We start from the raw sequence: 14,356 nt of genomic DNA, 5'->3' as shown, positions 1-14,356 counted from the left end.
TCTGAATACTTTCCGAATGCACTGTATTTAGTATAGTTTTATCTACAAATTATACATTTTGAATGTTTCACTATTTTTATTTTTATGAAATTCACTGAGGAGGATGGTCCTCCCCTTCCTCCTCTGAGGAGCCTCCACTGACATACATATAGTACAAATCATACTGTTTTCTTATTACCTCATTACACAGATTTTTGATTGCATAAAAAAATCTAATGCAACATGAACTATCTGAGTGCCTCTGGTATTGTATGGAATCAGGTCAATACATTATATTCTTTTGAAGGAACATATAAACTGTTCAGCTGATAGGGTATTGTTTTCTAAATGTTGTAGTGTATTGTGTTTACATCCTTACACTCCTGTGCGTCTGCTGTACTCCGTAGGTCCTCCCTTTCCTCCCCAGGAGGTGCAGGTCCAGTTGGGCCAGAACCCCGGGGTTCTGCAGGTGCGATGGAAACCCCCCATCCTCACCCCCACTGGAACCTCCAACGGAGCCAACGTGATTGGCTATGCCGTGTGCACAAAGGGACAAAAGGTGCATTAGAATGTAGTATTATGCAGAACCTGATGTTTAATGCTGTGAAAGTGAGTGCGTGGTGTAACAGCTAACCTTCAATGCTGTGATTTGTGTGTAACACTCTACTGCCGTCTGCTGGAGAGTGGTGATGTAACAGTGATGTTCAGTCCATGGTTTCTGTAGGCCTTATGTAATGCAGTGGTTTGAAAACAGAGGTTTACCAGGCCCCATTTTGCCTGAAATTCAGAAATAATATATTGGGTATGTTACTTAAGACATGTGAATTGAAGTGTCTTGTCCCTGTCCCTGTGTGTGTCCAGATAGCGGAGGTGATGTACCCAACAGCTGACTATGTGACAGTGGAGCTGAATAGGATCCAGTGTCTGGAGGCCAGGGAGATCATTGTCAGGACGTTATCAGCACAAGGAGAGTCTCAGGATTCCACCGTGGCCACCATACCGCACAATATCCTGAGGCCTCCCCATCACTCACCCCACCACCGCTCCCCTCCACACCCCCATCCTATGCCTCAACCCCAGCACCATCAGCCACACACACAAACACACCCGCCATACCCCCAGACCTACCCCCCATCTCACCCCCAACCTCAGGTCCACCCTCTGCCTCGATCCCAGCCCCACACCCTGCCTCATGGTCAGCCTCTGCGCCACCCACTCCCTCACCCCCAGCCCCAACACCAGCCCTACCCCGTGTCTAAGCCCAATTTAGTAAGTGCCAGAGAGTCAGAAACCAAAGAGTATGAGGCGGGCCTGCGGCCTGGCCCGCCCTGGGAACGCTCCCCTTCGCCCCTCCCTCCTACCATGCGTGGACACACTTTGGAGCCGCCCCACTTCCAGGGGCGTCGTTCACCCTCTCCTCAGAGGATCCTGCCCCAGCCTCAGGGAGCCCCCATCCCCAACACCATCGCCAAGGCCATGGCCAGGGAAGCTGCACAGAGAGTGTTCGCTGAGAACAACCGGGTAAGCAGCCACTTCAGATTTGCCTATGACATGATGATACACAGTACAGCGCAAACAGAGTTTGATTTGAGTACCAAGTGCCTCATAGACTCTCAGGGTACTATTGAGTCAATACTATAGAGAACTAATATCATGTATCATTATGATAGTGTGATGCATCTGCAGCTATGTATAAGGTTTGCTTGTCTGTGTTTTCCTGTGTCAGATGGAGAAGAGGAACATCTTCAGTGAGCGGAGTGTGAACTCTGATGAGGAGGAGGATGGTTATGTCTCTCCCCACACCAGGAGGAGAGGGGCCTCTGTGGACGAATTCCTCAGAGGCTCTGAACTGGGAAGACATGTACGGGTAAAACAAAACAACAACTCTGTCACAGCTTAAATACAGAATAATACAGTTTGTTTCTGTTCCAATCATCGCTCTGGGAAAATGAAGAAAAAGATATGATTGTAACCTGTAACTCCATGTTAAATCAAATCAAATCACATTTTATTTGTTACGTGTCGAATACAACAGGTGGAGACCTTACTGTGAAATGCTTACTTACAAGCCCTTAACCAACAATGCAGTTTTAAGAAAATATCTACTAAATAAACTAAAGTAAAACATTTAAAAATTACAATAACGAGGCAATATATATACAGGGGGTACCGGTACCGAGTCAATGTGCAGGGTAACAGGTTAGTCGAGGTAATTGAGGTAATATGTGCATGTAGGTAGTGGTAAAGTGACTATGCATAGATAATAAACAGCGAGTAGCAGCAGCGTAAAAAAAGGGGGGGTCGATGCAAATTGTCCAGGTAGCCATTTGCTTAGCTTTTCAGCAGTCTTATGGCTTGGGGGTAGAAGCTGATAAGAGGCCTTTTGGACCTAGACTTGGCGCTCCGGTACCTCTTGCCATGCGGTAGCAGAGAGTACAATCAATGACTAGGGTGGTTGGAGTCTTTGGCAATTTGAAGGGCCTTTCTCTGACACCGACTGGTATAGAGGTCCTGGATGGCAGGAAGGTTGGCCACAGTGATGTACTGGGCCGTACGCACTACCCTCTGTAGTGCCCTGCGGTCAGAGGCCGAGCAGTTTCCGTACCAGACAGTGATGCAACCAGTCAGGATGCTCTCAATGGTGCAGCTGTAGAACTTTTGGAGTATCTGAAGACCCATGCCAAATCTTTTCAGTCTCCAGAGAATCGGTGTTGTCATATCCTCTTCACGACTGTCTTGGTGTGTTTGGACCATGATAGTTTGTTGGTGATGTGGACACCAAGGAACTTTAAGCTCTCAACCTGCCCCACTACAGCCGTGTAGATGAGAATGGGGGCTCGGCCCTTCTTTTCCTGAAGTCCACAATCATCTCCTTTGTCTTGATCACGTTGAGGGAGAGGTTGTTGTCCTGGCACCACACTGCCAAGTCTCTGACCTCCTTCCTATAGACTGTCTCATTGTTGTCGCTGATCAGGCCTACCACCGTTGTGTCGTCGGCAAACTTTATGATGGTGTTGGAATCGTGCTTGGCCACGCAGTTGTGGGTGGACAGGGACTACAGGAGGGGACTAAGTACACACCCCTGAGGGGCCCCCGTGTTGAGGATCAGCGTGGCAGATGTGTTGTTGACTACCCTTACCACCTGGGGGCGGCCTGTCAGGAAGTCCAGGATCCAGTTGCAGAAAGGGGTGGATCAGTTTTGAGGGAATTATGTTGAACGCTAAGCTGTAGTGTTCCTTTTGTCCAGGTGGGAAAGGGCAGTGTGGAGTGCAATAGAGATTGCATCATCTGTGGATCTGTTGGGGTGGTGTGCGAATTGGAGTGGGTCTAGGGTTTCTGGGATGATGGTGTTGATGTGAGCCATGACCAGCCTTTCAAAGCACTTCATGGCTACAGACATGAGTGCTACGGTTCGGTGTCATTTAGGCAGGTCACCTTGGTGTTCTTGGGGACAGGGACTATGACGGTCTGCTTGAAACATGTTGGTATTACAGACTCAGTCAGGGACAGGTTGAAAATGTCAGTGAAGAGACTTGCCAGTTGGTCAGCACATGCTCTGACTACCCGTCCTGGTAATCCATCTGGCCCTGCGGCCATGTGAATGTTGACCTGTTTGAAACTTCCCCCCGTCTCCTAGTTCAGCCAGTCAGACACAGGCTTGTTGTTCCTGTGGTTCCATGTCAAAGCTGGTCCTCTCCCCCGTCTCCTAGTTCAGCCAGTCAGACACAGGCTTGTTGTTCCTGTGGTTCCATGTTAAAGCTGGTTCTCTCCCCTGTCTCCCAGCACCACTACAGCCACAGTGAGGAGTACCAGACAGAGAGCAGCCGCGGCTCAGACCTGTCTGACATCATGGAGGAGGACGAGGAGGACCTGTACTCTGAGATGCAGCTGGAGGAGGGCCGTCGACGCAGCATCAACTCTCACAACACTCTCAAGGTACAGCACACATATACCTCATCTAGTGGGGGTCCAGGGGAGGCGGGTACGGAGGAGGTTGGAGAAGTAGGGAGGGGGGTTGGGGAGGGAGGGAGGTCCCTCCTATCTACTGTGGCCCCGGCTGCCTTCTCTCACTGTCTGGCTCTACATGCAGGCCCACTGTGGCTTTGCCTGCTGAGCGCTCCATCCTGTTCTGAGCTGAACAACACACTGCATATCAGCTTCATCATCCAAGTCTTAACTAACCCATCTGAATGGCTGTACTATACACACCCAGCATGGACTGTGTAAGGAGAGGTGAACAATCATGTTTAAAATGAGCTTGGTATTGATAGAAACATGGAATGTTGTTTTGTCTCAATATGCATTTTAATATACAGTTTAAGAATGTCCATATTTTGTAAAAACTGGATAATTAGTAGACTTACTGTTCATGAATACTCTGTTAAAAATGTGTTGTAAAGGAATATGTCAATGACCAAACATTGATCTTTTAAAATGTACTGTACCATCAGCTAGAAGGGTCATGGCATATCGAATGCATATGGGAATCTCATTTAAGTGAGTTTAGGCTACTTAAATGGAATAATTCACGTTGGGTTGTGTCCGTCTCATGTTGTACCTTTTGTGTTTGAGTTATTTTCTGGATGTTGATGATGGTTACCTTTGAGGATGTGTGGACCTGTCTCCATTGAGTATGTTTCAACGGGCACATGTGGATGTGTGGTCAATAATCATTATGTAACAAGTTCTCCTGAGTGACATTATTATTAGCAGTGAAACATAGGTTATATTTACTGTGTTGATGATAAACAAGAAGTTAAATTGTCATCTGTATTCACTGGGAGTGTTGATATGAAAGGTCCCCAGGTCATTTCCAAAGAAACATGTTTACAGGCATGCAATGCTGTGAGAATACTTGTGAAACGTTTAACTTATAAAGTTGATAAGAGTAAGCAAGATGTGATTCCTCACACTGTACGGTACTCAACAGAACTGTCTTTTTAGGTGTATTGATCTGCTGCATTTGCCTATGTTTTCCATAGTACTTCATCATGTCACCAATAAGTATGTCTCATTCATGTTCTGTATGTATTTGTGTCTTGATACTATGCTCTGGAAATGGAGTGTCCTATGCAGTAGTGCATGCAATCAGGGTCAAATATCAGAAGCAACACAGCTGAGATTCAGTCTATAGTCATTATTGATGGAAACTCTAAATCTGTCATAAGAACAGCCCTCGGGTCCTGTCTGAAAATGTTAGAACAGACTGAGACACTTTTTAAATGTCTTATTTTGCTTATGCAAGTGCTTTGCTTAGTTTGCTGCCGCATCTCTCTTGGTTAATGTATATACTGTAGCTCTTATTCACTTGCCCAGGCTGTGCTTGGTGCAATGTGTTTTAAGTCTTTTCCTTATGAGTTAATTCACTTATATGTTTTGTGAGTTTGTCACCTGTTTCATTTATCTGTGAGTATTTCTCCCTTGGCAGATTTGTTGCACCCTTTTCTAATCTGTCCTGGCTATCTAAATCCTGTCCCAGACCCATCCTCAGTGTGACTGTCTTACTCCCTTTGCTTTCGTCCCACAGATTCCCGTTCAGAGCATGCTATTTCCCCCAGCTCACGGAATGACACTGCATGCCTTACATCTGGCCATTCTGCCACAAATAACTAATTCTGTTCTTATTTTGTCTTTTTTCCCCATTTAATTTTTTATTCACCCACTGTGTTGTTTCCTGCCTGTTCTAACACCTGCAAAAACTAAATTTTAAACAAAACTCTTAATTGAAATGCCAAACCAATCCACCCTGCGCTCCGCACCGTGGCTGTCCCGTCCTGGCCTTACAGGCGTATTACAGGCGTCAGGACCTAGGGGAGGAGAAGGACTGCTGGGACCTACAGAGGGAGGTGGTGAGACAGAAGTCCCTGCGTAGTAAACGCCTCCACAGCATCCCTGAGGTTGCCGAGGACGAGCCCGACGGAGTGGATGGGATGGGTCATCATCATCAGCGCCTGCGCTTTGACGACGAAGGCAGGTCTGGTACACCCTGCATGCACCGCAGGAGCCCCCGTATCTACCAGCAGAACCCCCACCAGCACAACCACCTCTCCCCCAGCAAGAACCACCGTCGCCTGCTGCAGCGCCAGCATTCCTCTCCCCGCTATGGCTGTAATTTCGAGGAGCGCAGCCTGAACCGGCCCAGCCGCCAGACCACCAAGAGCCCTGACAGCGGCCTGGACTGTGGCAGTGAGGAGGAGGGCTCTTTGGGGTACCGGGGTTACCCCCACGGCAGCCCCATGCGGGGTCCTGTCCACTACATCCACTGTGAGGGGCCGGTAGAGCGACGGGCCCTGGCTGCAGGCAGGAAGAGGCAGCTGACACGGCAGTGCAGCATGGATGAGGACCACTGTGACAGCCCTAAGACAGGCCACCTGTCTGACCTAAGGAACAGGGAGGTGCACTACGGGCCAGGCCGGGAGTGGGAGAGGGAACCAGGGCACAGCCCCAGACGCTACCCCAGGGACGGAGCCCTGAGCGAGGGCAGGCTCCACCAGCTGGACAGGCCTTATCAAAGGGACCTTAGGGCCAGCTATGTGAACAGGCTCAACAGGGTCTCGGACCAGCCGCCGGTGTGTGTGACTCAGACTCTTACCTGCTGTACATTCCATCAGCAAGCAGTAAAACCATACCTTTTTTCTTGGTGTTTTTTCTCTCTATGGGTCTCCCACATTTACATTGATTTATTTTTGTTTTGTGCAATATTCTGGCAAGTTATTAGTACATGTTCATGGTGATTCTTATTTGTAGTTTTTCATGTGTGTAGTTTGCTCGTTCTTAGAACGTCCAGTGAGTTTTTAAGTGAAGCTTTTTTGATTATCTAAAGGCCATTTCAGAAAGTTTTTGTTTCTGATGTGTCTGAGGAGAAAGATTCCTTTTTTAAACAAAATGGCAGCTCAACCATTATAGTTTGCATGGGGATGCGCTATCCCTATTCTGCTCCGCCATCCCCCTCTCTCTACCAGCCAATGGGTTTGATATGCAGCTATGACAGACGTCTTGCCCATCCTATCCCACCTCTGACTTTACCCTGATTGCACTGCCTTCCACAGGGGGACCTCTATTCCAGCATGTCCTGCTTCTCATTGTGCGTAAAGGCTGTAGTCCTTGACAGATAAAGCCTTTTCTAGTAGGACCACATGGAGGATAGCCTCTCATAGTCTTATAGCTGATTTAGCCTTCAGTCCATCTGCATTATGTTAGTGCTCTGCAGACAATATGCTCTCCCCTCTTCATGCTCTTCCATAATCTTTTCAACAGAATCTCCTCTCCTCCTCCTATACTACACACAGCAGTGGTCATCTTATTGCTCGATCCCCCTCCTCCCATCTCTGTCCCATTTATCCTGTATGACTAACTGGATGAGAAGCCTTTGGGCCTCAGCCTCTCTCTCTCTGGTTTGGGCCCCAGGCTGAAGCCATTCTGGTTGTGCTCAGCTAACTATGCCTTTCTCCATTCTATTCTCTTTCCTCTACTCGCTCACTCACTCTTGTCATCAAGGAGCTGACATGAGCAGAACAAAAAACAAATGGTCTTTAGCTAAACATCTGATCCTGTTGTGGTGTCTGGAGTTGATTTACTTTGGTTCTGTTGATGGTTTTTTGGTTTGTTTGGTCTCTTTATTTTATGGGTTTATTTATTATTCTTGTTTTGCCTCCTTAAGGACAAATGGAAGTGATATAATTTGTTCTTATGGTTTTGTGATCCTTTTGAATGGCTGGTTTGTTATGTGAGAGAGGCAGTGTAAAAGGCAGCTTGTTTTAACTTACGCTGTGTTTTTATCGCCTTCTAAAGATTATAGGGAACTCCCCTTCCCATGGATGCTCCCATGGCGACCGGCTGGACCATTCAGGGAGGAGGCCTGTCCATGGCGGAAACCCCCCACAGCGACGACCCATGATGGTTCCTTCCATTGGTTAGTGTGGTCACCACATGATGGGATGCCCCGTCCTCCCCTGAGCTGAACATCTCTCCCATAGACACATGAACTTAAACAACCATGTAGTTCTCTGTAGTGGTGGTGTGCTCCTACACCTGTAGTTCTGACCAACCTCATACCTCTTTACGGTGTCTCTGACTTGGCTTTTTAAATGTGCATAAGCAGTTAAGGGGAAGGGGCTGCTACTGTTTACTGTTTACTATAGACTTTATATACTGTGTGCATAAAGGGCTCACCTGCTCTTACCCTTCCCTCTGTCTCACACAGTGCAAAGCATTGCTGTTTTACATTGAAGAACTCCAGATTACAACCTGTTGCCTTATCCCACCCCCTGACCCCCCAGCCCCTCCCCCTCCAACAGCATTTCCAGCCAGGCATTGGCCGGTCCGTGAAGTAGAGCAGTGTTGGGGGGGGTCCCTGACAGTAACGCTGTAATCTGATTGGTGTCTTCTGTAGAGATCACCATGATGGAGAGTAACAGTGAGGGGAGTGAGGGAAACCTCTCACCTGGCAAGGAGGATGTTTACTATCATGGCAGTGTAGCTCGGCGGAGGATATGGCATGACGATGGTATGTGGCCCAGCTTCTCTCTAGAACAACATGAATAAACCATGAAAGTACATAGAAGACAGTGTTAAGAACCTTACTTGATATTAGAAAGGAATAGTAGTCTCAAGCTTAAGTGTGCATTATACACTCGGCTGCCGGAAAGATAAGATGGACACTTTTTCTGTAGCTGAAGAATGAGTGCCCCCTCCCCTCCCTGTATAGCTCTCTGCAGCCTTAATCCCAGGCCTCCCTTGGAGACCCCTCTTCCTTCCTTCCTTCCTTCCCTCTCACCCATCCCTTCTTTTCACCCTTCCTCTTCTTCTCCCAGGGCATATAGTCCCCCTGTTGACTGTTGATTTTGCATGACTGATTGTTTACAGTACAGTGAGAAGGAAAACCATTGGATGAGTAAGTGCACTCATGTCTTGTTGGTATCACTCCATTGCACCTTGATGAAACTGCTGTCATCTAAACCGAACATCAGTATTGTATCATTAAAACATCATTTAACAGACATTTTCCCTGAATTGTGATATTGAAACATGTGGTTTGTTTGGACATGGAGTTCCAGGAAATCTACTAGTGAACGAATATGAGGTGGATTCCTTTCCTTTTCCCTCACTGTCCCTGATGCCCCTGATGAGTCAGGTTCCTGCTATGGCATTTGATGTTATAATTTCTTGCAGGAATATTCATTTGCCCTTTTAGCTTAATGCTGTATTTCTAATGTGAGCATGGTTTTACCCCTCTTGTATTGTGATATTGAAGCATACTTCCTCATTTTGAAGAGTGGAACGCATGAATGCCTGTTTACGCTCCGTGAGACAGTGAAGTAAAACAGCAATGAACAGTCTGAGTCTGTTTCCCTCCTTTCTTTGTTATGTGTATGGTCATGTAGTTCCACCTGCATCCCATCGTCTGGCTTGACGTGCTGCTGTCTGTCCTACTTGACCTCTGTCTAACTGTATCTATGAGTGTTATAAAGGTACTTTGTTTGTCGTTTTGGTGTCTGTCCTACCAGCATTCAGAGATGTGTGAAAAAACATCCAATCTGTGCTATCTGTCAATTATAGATAGCTTAGACTTAAAAAAAACTCTAAAAACAGTGTCCTGCTTACATGTTCTAATAAATTGGGAATCATAAATGTTGCTACAGCATGTAATTACAGTAGGGGCTTATCAACGTTTTTAGAGGCGTGCCCTTTGAGAGGATGATGGACACAATAGTGCAGACTGACCATTCTATCTTAAAACCTCTTTAAATCCCCCTTGAAATCTTGGGCTCTTTTTCACACACATGTGTTTCATGGCCCTCTCCCCTGTCTGTCAGCTCTGACAAAGTGACATCTTTTCGTTCCGCTGCCCTCTACTCCACTCTGCACCCCAGCCTATCCTATGCTGGGGGCTGGCAGTAGCAAGGCTGGCAGTTGCAGCAGTGCCTTCTGTGTTTCAGATGAGTACGGTGGGCAAGACCGCGGGCATGGCCGAGGGCGACGGTCGCCAGTGTACTATGAGGAGTCGGAGCCAGAGGACCTGGCGCGTATATTTGTGGCCCTCTTTGACTACGACCCCCTGTCCATGTCCCCCAACCCTGATGCTGCTGACGAGGAGCTGCCCTTCAAAGAGGGCCAGATCATCAAGGTGGGAGCCTGATCCACACAGTGCTGTAGTCCAATCTGCTTTCCTCATCCTAACAACAAAAGGGCCTCGTGTTGACTTACATTTGTGGGTTAGATGTAGTTGTGCATGTGAAGCTGCTATTGAACAACTGTAGTGGTGGTGGCTGTCTCTCTTTCTCCCTCCTGCTAACATTGTTCTCTGTGCTGGTCAGGTGTTTGGGGATAAGGACACGGATGGGTTCTACAGGGCAGAGATCCGTGACCGCCCGGGTCTGATCCCCTGTAACATGGTGTCAGAGATCCAGACTGAGGATGATGGGATGATGGACCAGCTACTCAAACAGGGCTTCCTCCCACTCAACACTCCTGTAGAGAAATTAGGTAGGGTGGCACCTGGACTCCCACTTGCTCTCTGTCTTTTCTCCACCACTCTTTCACTCTTTTTTACTCTAATTTGGGCCTGATTTTCTCTTCCCTTCCTCTTTTCCTGTCTCGATTGCTTTCTTTACACACTGATGTCTAATGCTGATGGTACTCTCTCATTTCTCTGTCTCTACAATCGTTTTCCTCGTTCTTTTTCTTTTCTCTCTGCTTTCCCGTGAAGTGAACTGCAACCGCTTCAAAGATGGTCGCTCAATAAACCGCAGGTCCCGAAAATCCAAGCGAGGTCTGTGTTCTCTTTAGATGCACTCTTTCTGCACTATTTTTTCATCTTCACGCTTTGCTTCTTCCACCATTTCTTCACTTTTCTTATGCATTTTAGTTACGAATTATGGGTATTTTCTGTCAGAATTGTCACTAACATGCTCATCTTCAGTAAATCAATGGGGATGTTCATTATGGCTTTCACCTTCATGTACCATGTTCATTCAGCCTTTGCCTGGTATAGACAGTCATTCATGAGAGATCATAAGGCATTGCATACTGTTATTTTAGTGTGTGATTTTACAACTGAGATTAGTAAGGTGATTATCTCTAGTTTAGTGTGTTACTTGTCATTCTTATTGATTGATGACTGTGTCTCTGTCCAGAGAGGAACAGGCGGAGTGGGCGTCAGCACCCCTCGTCCACACGTAGAATGGTGGCACTGTATGACTACGACCCCAGGGAGAGCTCCCCCAACGTGGATGTGGAGGTACTGCTAGAGTCAGGTGTAGAGGTAGTTCTACCCTGTTACTACTAACGATGTACCTGCTTGCCTTGCCAACATTGCAGCAATACACCAGCCAGTCTTACTCCCCATCTTTACCATTACCTGGTCCCCATTAGTAGCTTAACCTTTTCCTGTTGTTCTTATGGCCCTTCCCCCCTGGTTTCACTCACTCTCACCTTTCTATTGGCACGGCCCCAGACACAGTATGGGAGAGACAGGCTGAATGAGGTGAGTGAGAGGAGCGTCCGCTCTCTGTGTGTTTTTCTCCCTGACTGTTGTTGGAGTGTTCAGAGGTGGACACATGGTGGAGGGGGCTACAGTATACCCCTCTCATGAACACAGCCCCTCACCCATTGCCTGCACTGGCATCCTTCCTCAGTTTGGGCTGTGTGTTGAGCCATCTCCTACGTTTGATTTGTGTGTTTTGGAGAGGCCTGGAAAAGTGGATAGTAGATAGTAGTATGGTATGCCTATTGTCTGTGCTGCAATCAATGATGTATACAAACCTTGGATTGCTGATGCTATGTATTGGCCATTGAGAGGCTTTGAAGCCACCGGTCAGCCATATTGGCACTACCCAGAAGGAGCAGTTCTCCATAGGAATTAATGGAATTCTACAGTATCTCAATGAAATGTTTCAAGGACAAAATTACATGTATTTAAGTATTTTTTGTTGTTGTAGTAGGGACAGTAAAATTAGTACAAAAAAGGAAAATGTTTTAATATATTTCTTCATGTATTATATGTACGTTTAGTTCACATAATATAATTTAAAAGTATGTATTAAGGTGTCTGCCATATAATAAACGTGTCAATAAATGCATTTCTATTGCCTCCAAAATCTTTTTTACAATGGAGGATGAGTACCAAGATGGCTGTATGGTGGCTTCATTACAGCGCCCCCTGTCAGTCATCCAGGGTTTATACACATCACTGGTTGCAATCCTGTCTTCAAATATCCAACGCTTGATGCATTTGATAGTTGCAGCAGTCTGCCAAGACTGTACTAACACTTCTAGATTTACAATGCATCTCAGTGATTGGAATAGGAAGTACAGCATTTCACACAAATTAAACCCTAACAGTATCCCACGTGGTTGGGTTATAGAGAGAATCTTCAACAGATGCAAGCTGCTTTGATGTAGAGAAAGCAGGTCAAACTGAACTCAAACCTGTTTTGACAGGCTGAACTGACATTCTGTGCTGGTGACGTCATAACAGTGTTTGGTGAAATTGATGAAGATGGGTTTCATTATGTAAGTATGTGAGATGTGACTTACACTTGATATAAAGTAGTTCATATTTCTTCAACCAGCTTAGTGCAAATAAACACAGTGAAAATGACAGTGATAGTAATAGTATGATAAACAATTTTAAATGATAATTTTATATCCCTTTAGTCTAGTTTCCTATATTGTGGAGTCCAATGTACATTCTATGCCAGTCACCCTGTGTGTTTGTGATCCCTCAGGGCGAGCTCAATGGACACAAAGGTCTTGTTCCCTCCAACTTTCTAGAAGAAGTGCCTGATGATGTTGAGGTTTTTCTCACTGACACTCAGTCTCGAGATTCTCGATACCCGCAGGATGCTGCAGCACGGATAAAGACCAAAAGGGTACATGCTCTCTCGCAGTACTAGCCCTCTGTCATCCATTTACTCCTTTCCGTTCCCTTTACTTCCTTACTCCTTTAGTTTTCTGTCTGTGCTTGTGTTTCATTCCTGAACATATGATGGGAATTCAGACTTTGGAGCATTATGCTGTAAACGTTGTTGATGCCTCAGAAATATAAAGAAAACTATTAATACTTGACATAGGAACTTTTATTTTCAATGTTGACTGCCGTGGGTGTGGGAGGGGGGGACATGCATTGTACAATATGTGGACATATTCATAAAGCGTTCTCAAAGAGAATAGACTGAAATAATAAAAAGCAGAATTATTGTCATGTAATGTCTTGAAAAATAGCAGTCAACAACATGCAATGTTTTTTTTGCACATGCATATTTAGTATTGTAATAAATGCTTTATGAATATTACCTGTGTTTCTAATAGAGGAAATAGTTTTGATGTACTGGAGGATGAAATATCTAGACTGTAGCACTGCATGTTCTCTCTTAAAGATGCATGATTTCCCTTTGAACCTTTTTATAGTGAACAATAAGTCTAGTACAGTATAACTTTTGTATTTGCTCCTGAAAGCCTTGTTTTTGTATATTGCTTACTTGTACAATAGCATCAAGAAGCTTATAATTTCAAATGTCATTATAATTATAACTAGCTGTAAAATAATGTTACGATAATTCTGTATTTAACAAATAATTGCAAGTTAATGTTTGAATATGAGCAGATTTCATCTCAAGTTTCTTGGTTGGTTTTATAATTTGTCATTCTCATAGTGCAGACTATTGAAACGCCATCACTGCATTTTTTATTTGATTTCTTTTCCTCACCCGCTTGGCAAAACAGAAGAAGAGTGTTCATTTCACACCTTAAAGGCTGTTTCCATCACGTAAGTGAGCAACTGAGGATACCAAGGTTACGCAGCCCTCGTCTAATGCAGATGACATGGGTTCCCCTTAGTTTCCGGTATGCAACACACACTCCGTTTTATATGACCATTATTTTGCCAGTTTAAATTTCAGTTAATTCCTTTTCAATGGATGTAAATATTTATAGAATACTGTGGTACACACCAGGATGATCCCAGTGTACATGCTTTTATTTGACAAGAGTTTATTGTAAAAGCATTCAGGTTGTTGTGTTAACTTAAGGACGACCACCCTAGCCAATGCATTAGACAAGAAGCATGGTATCTTCAGTTGTTTCTCTGGGTGTTGTACATTACAATGTCCTTCTCTCAAGATAAGTCTCCTGCTGTAACTCATGGTAAGCTAAAAGGCCATTGTTGCACGCCTAGGTTGCCTCCCCGTAGTACTAGTGGTAACATTCAGACTCTATAGCTAACATTCTGATAGAACCTCCCCTCTCCTTGAAGTAGTGCACCCTGCCACGCTTAATCTAATCAAACTCCGCTAGAAACAAGTCAGTGGTAATGAACTGTCTGCCAGACAGGCAACTCCTTCTTGTTGAGGTTTCCAATCAATCAGATAAACATTTC

General features: G+C 45.5%; 1 protein-coding gene across 1 annotated transcript in view; it reads left to right on the top strand.

Annotated features, from left to right (window-relative positions):
- The window catches only part of LOC139576869 (syntaxin-2-like), a 155,118-nt gene that overhangs the window by 136,820 nt on the left and 3,942 nt on the right, over window positions 1–14,356 (top strand). Inside the window, exons 23-35 of the mRNA XM_071403415.1 lie at window positions 387–538; window positions 841–1,500; window positions 1,706–1,846; window positions 3,763–3,915; window positions 5,766–6,548; window positions 7,771–7,891; window positions 8,372–8,485; window positions 9,918–10,105; window positions 10,296–10,464; window positions 10,688–10,750; window positions 11,115–11,218; window positions 12,421–12,492; window positions 12,708–12,851. Of these exons, the coding sequence (XP_071259516.1) occupies window positions 387–538; window positions 841–1,500; window positions 1,706–1,846; window positions 3,763–3,915; window positions 5,766–6,548; window positions 7,771–7,891; window positions 8,372–8,485; window positions 9,918–10,105; window positions 10,296–10,464; window positions 10,688–10,750; window positions 11,115–11,218; window positions 12,421–12,492; window positions 12,708–12,851 (2,864 nt within the window). The remainder of the gene's footprint in view (window positions 1–386; window positions 539–840; window positions 1,501–1,705; window positions 1,847–3,762; window positions 3,916–5,765; window positions 6,549–7,770; window positions 7,892–8,371; window positions 8,486–9,917; window positions 10,106–10,295; window positions 10,465–10,687; window positions 10,751–11,114; window positions 11,219–12,420; window positions 12,493–12,707; window positions 12,852–14,356) is intronic.

The sequence above is a fragment of the Salvelinus alpinus genome, chromosome 5 (assembly GCF_045679555.1).
Source record: "Salvelinus alpinus chromosome 5, SLU_Salpinus.1, whole genome shotgun sequence".
NCBI classification, from domain to species: Eukaryota; Metazoa; Chordata; class Actinopteri; order Salmoniformes; family Salmonidae; genus Salvelinus; species Salvelinus alpinus.
This window is presented reverse-complemented; position numbering and strand designations above follow the sequence as displayed.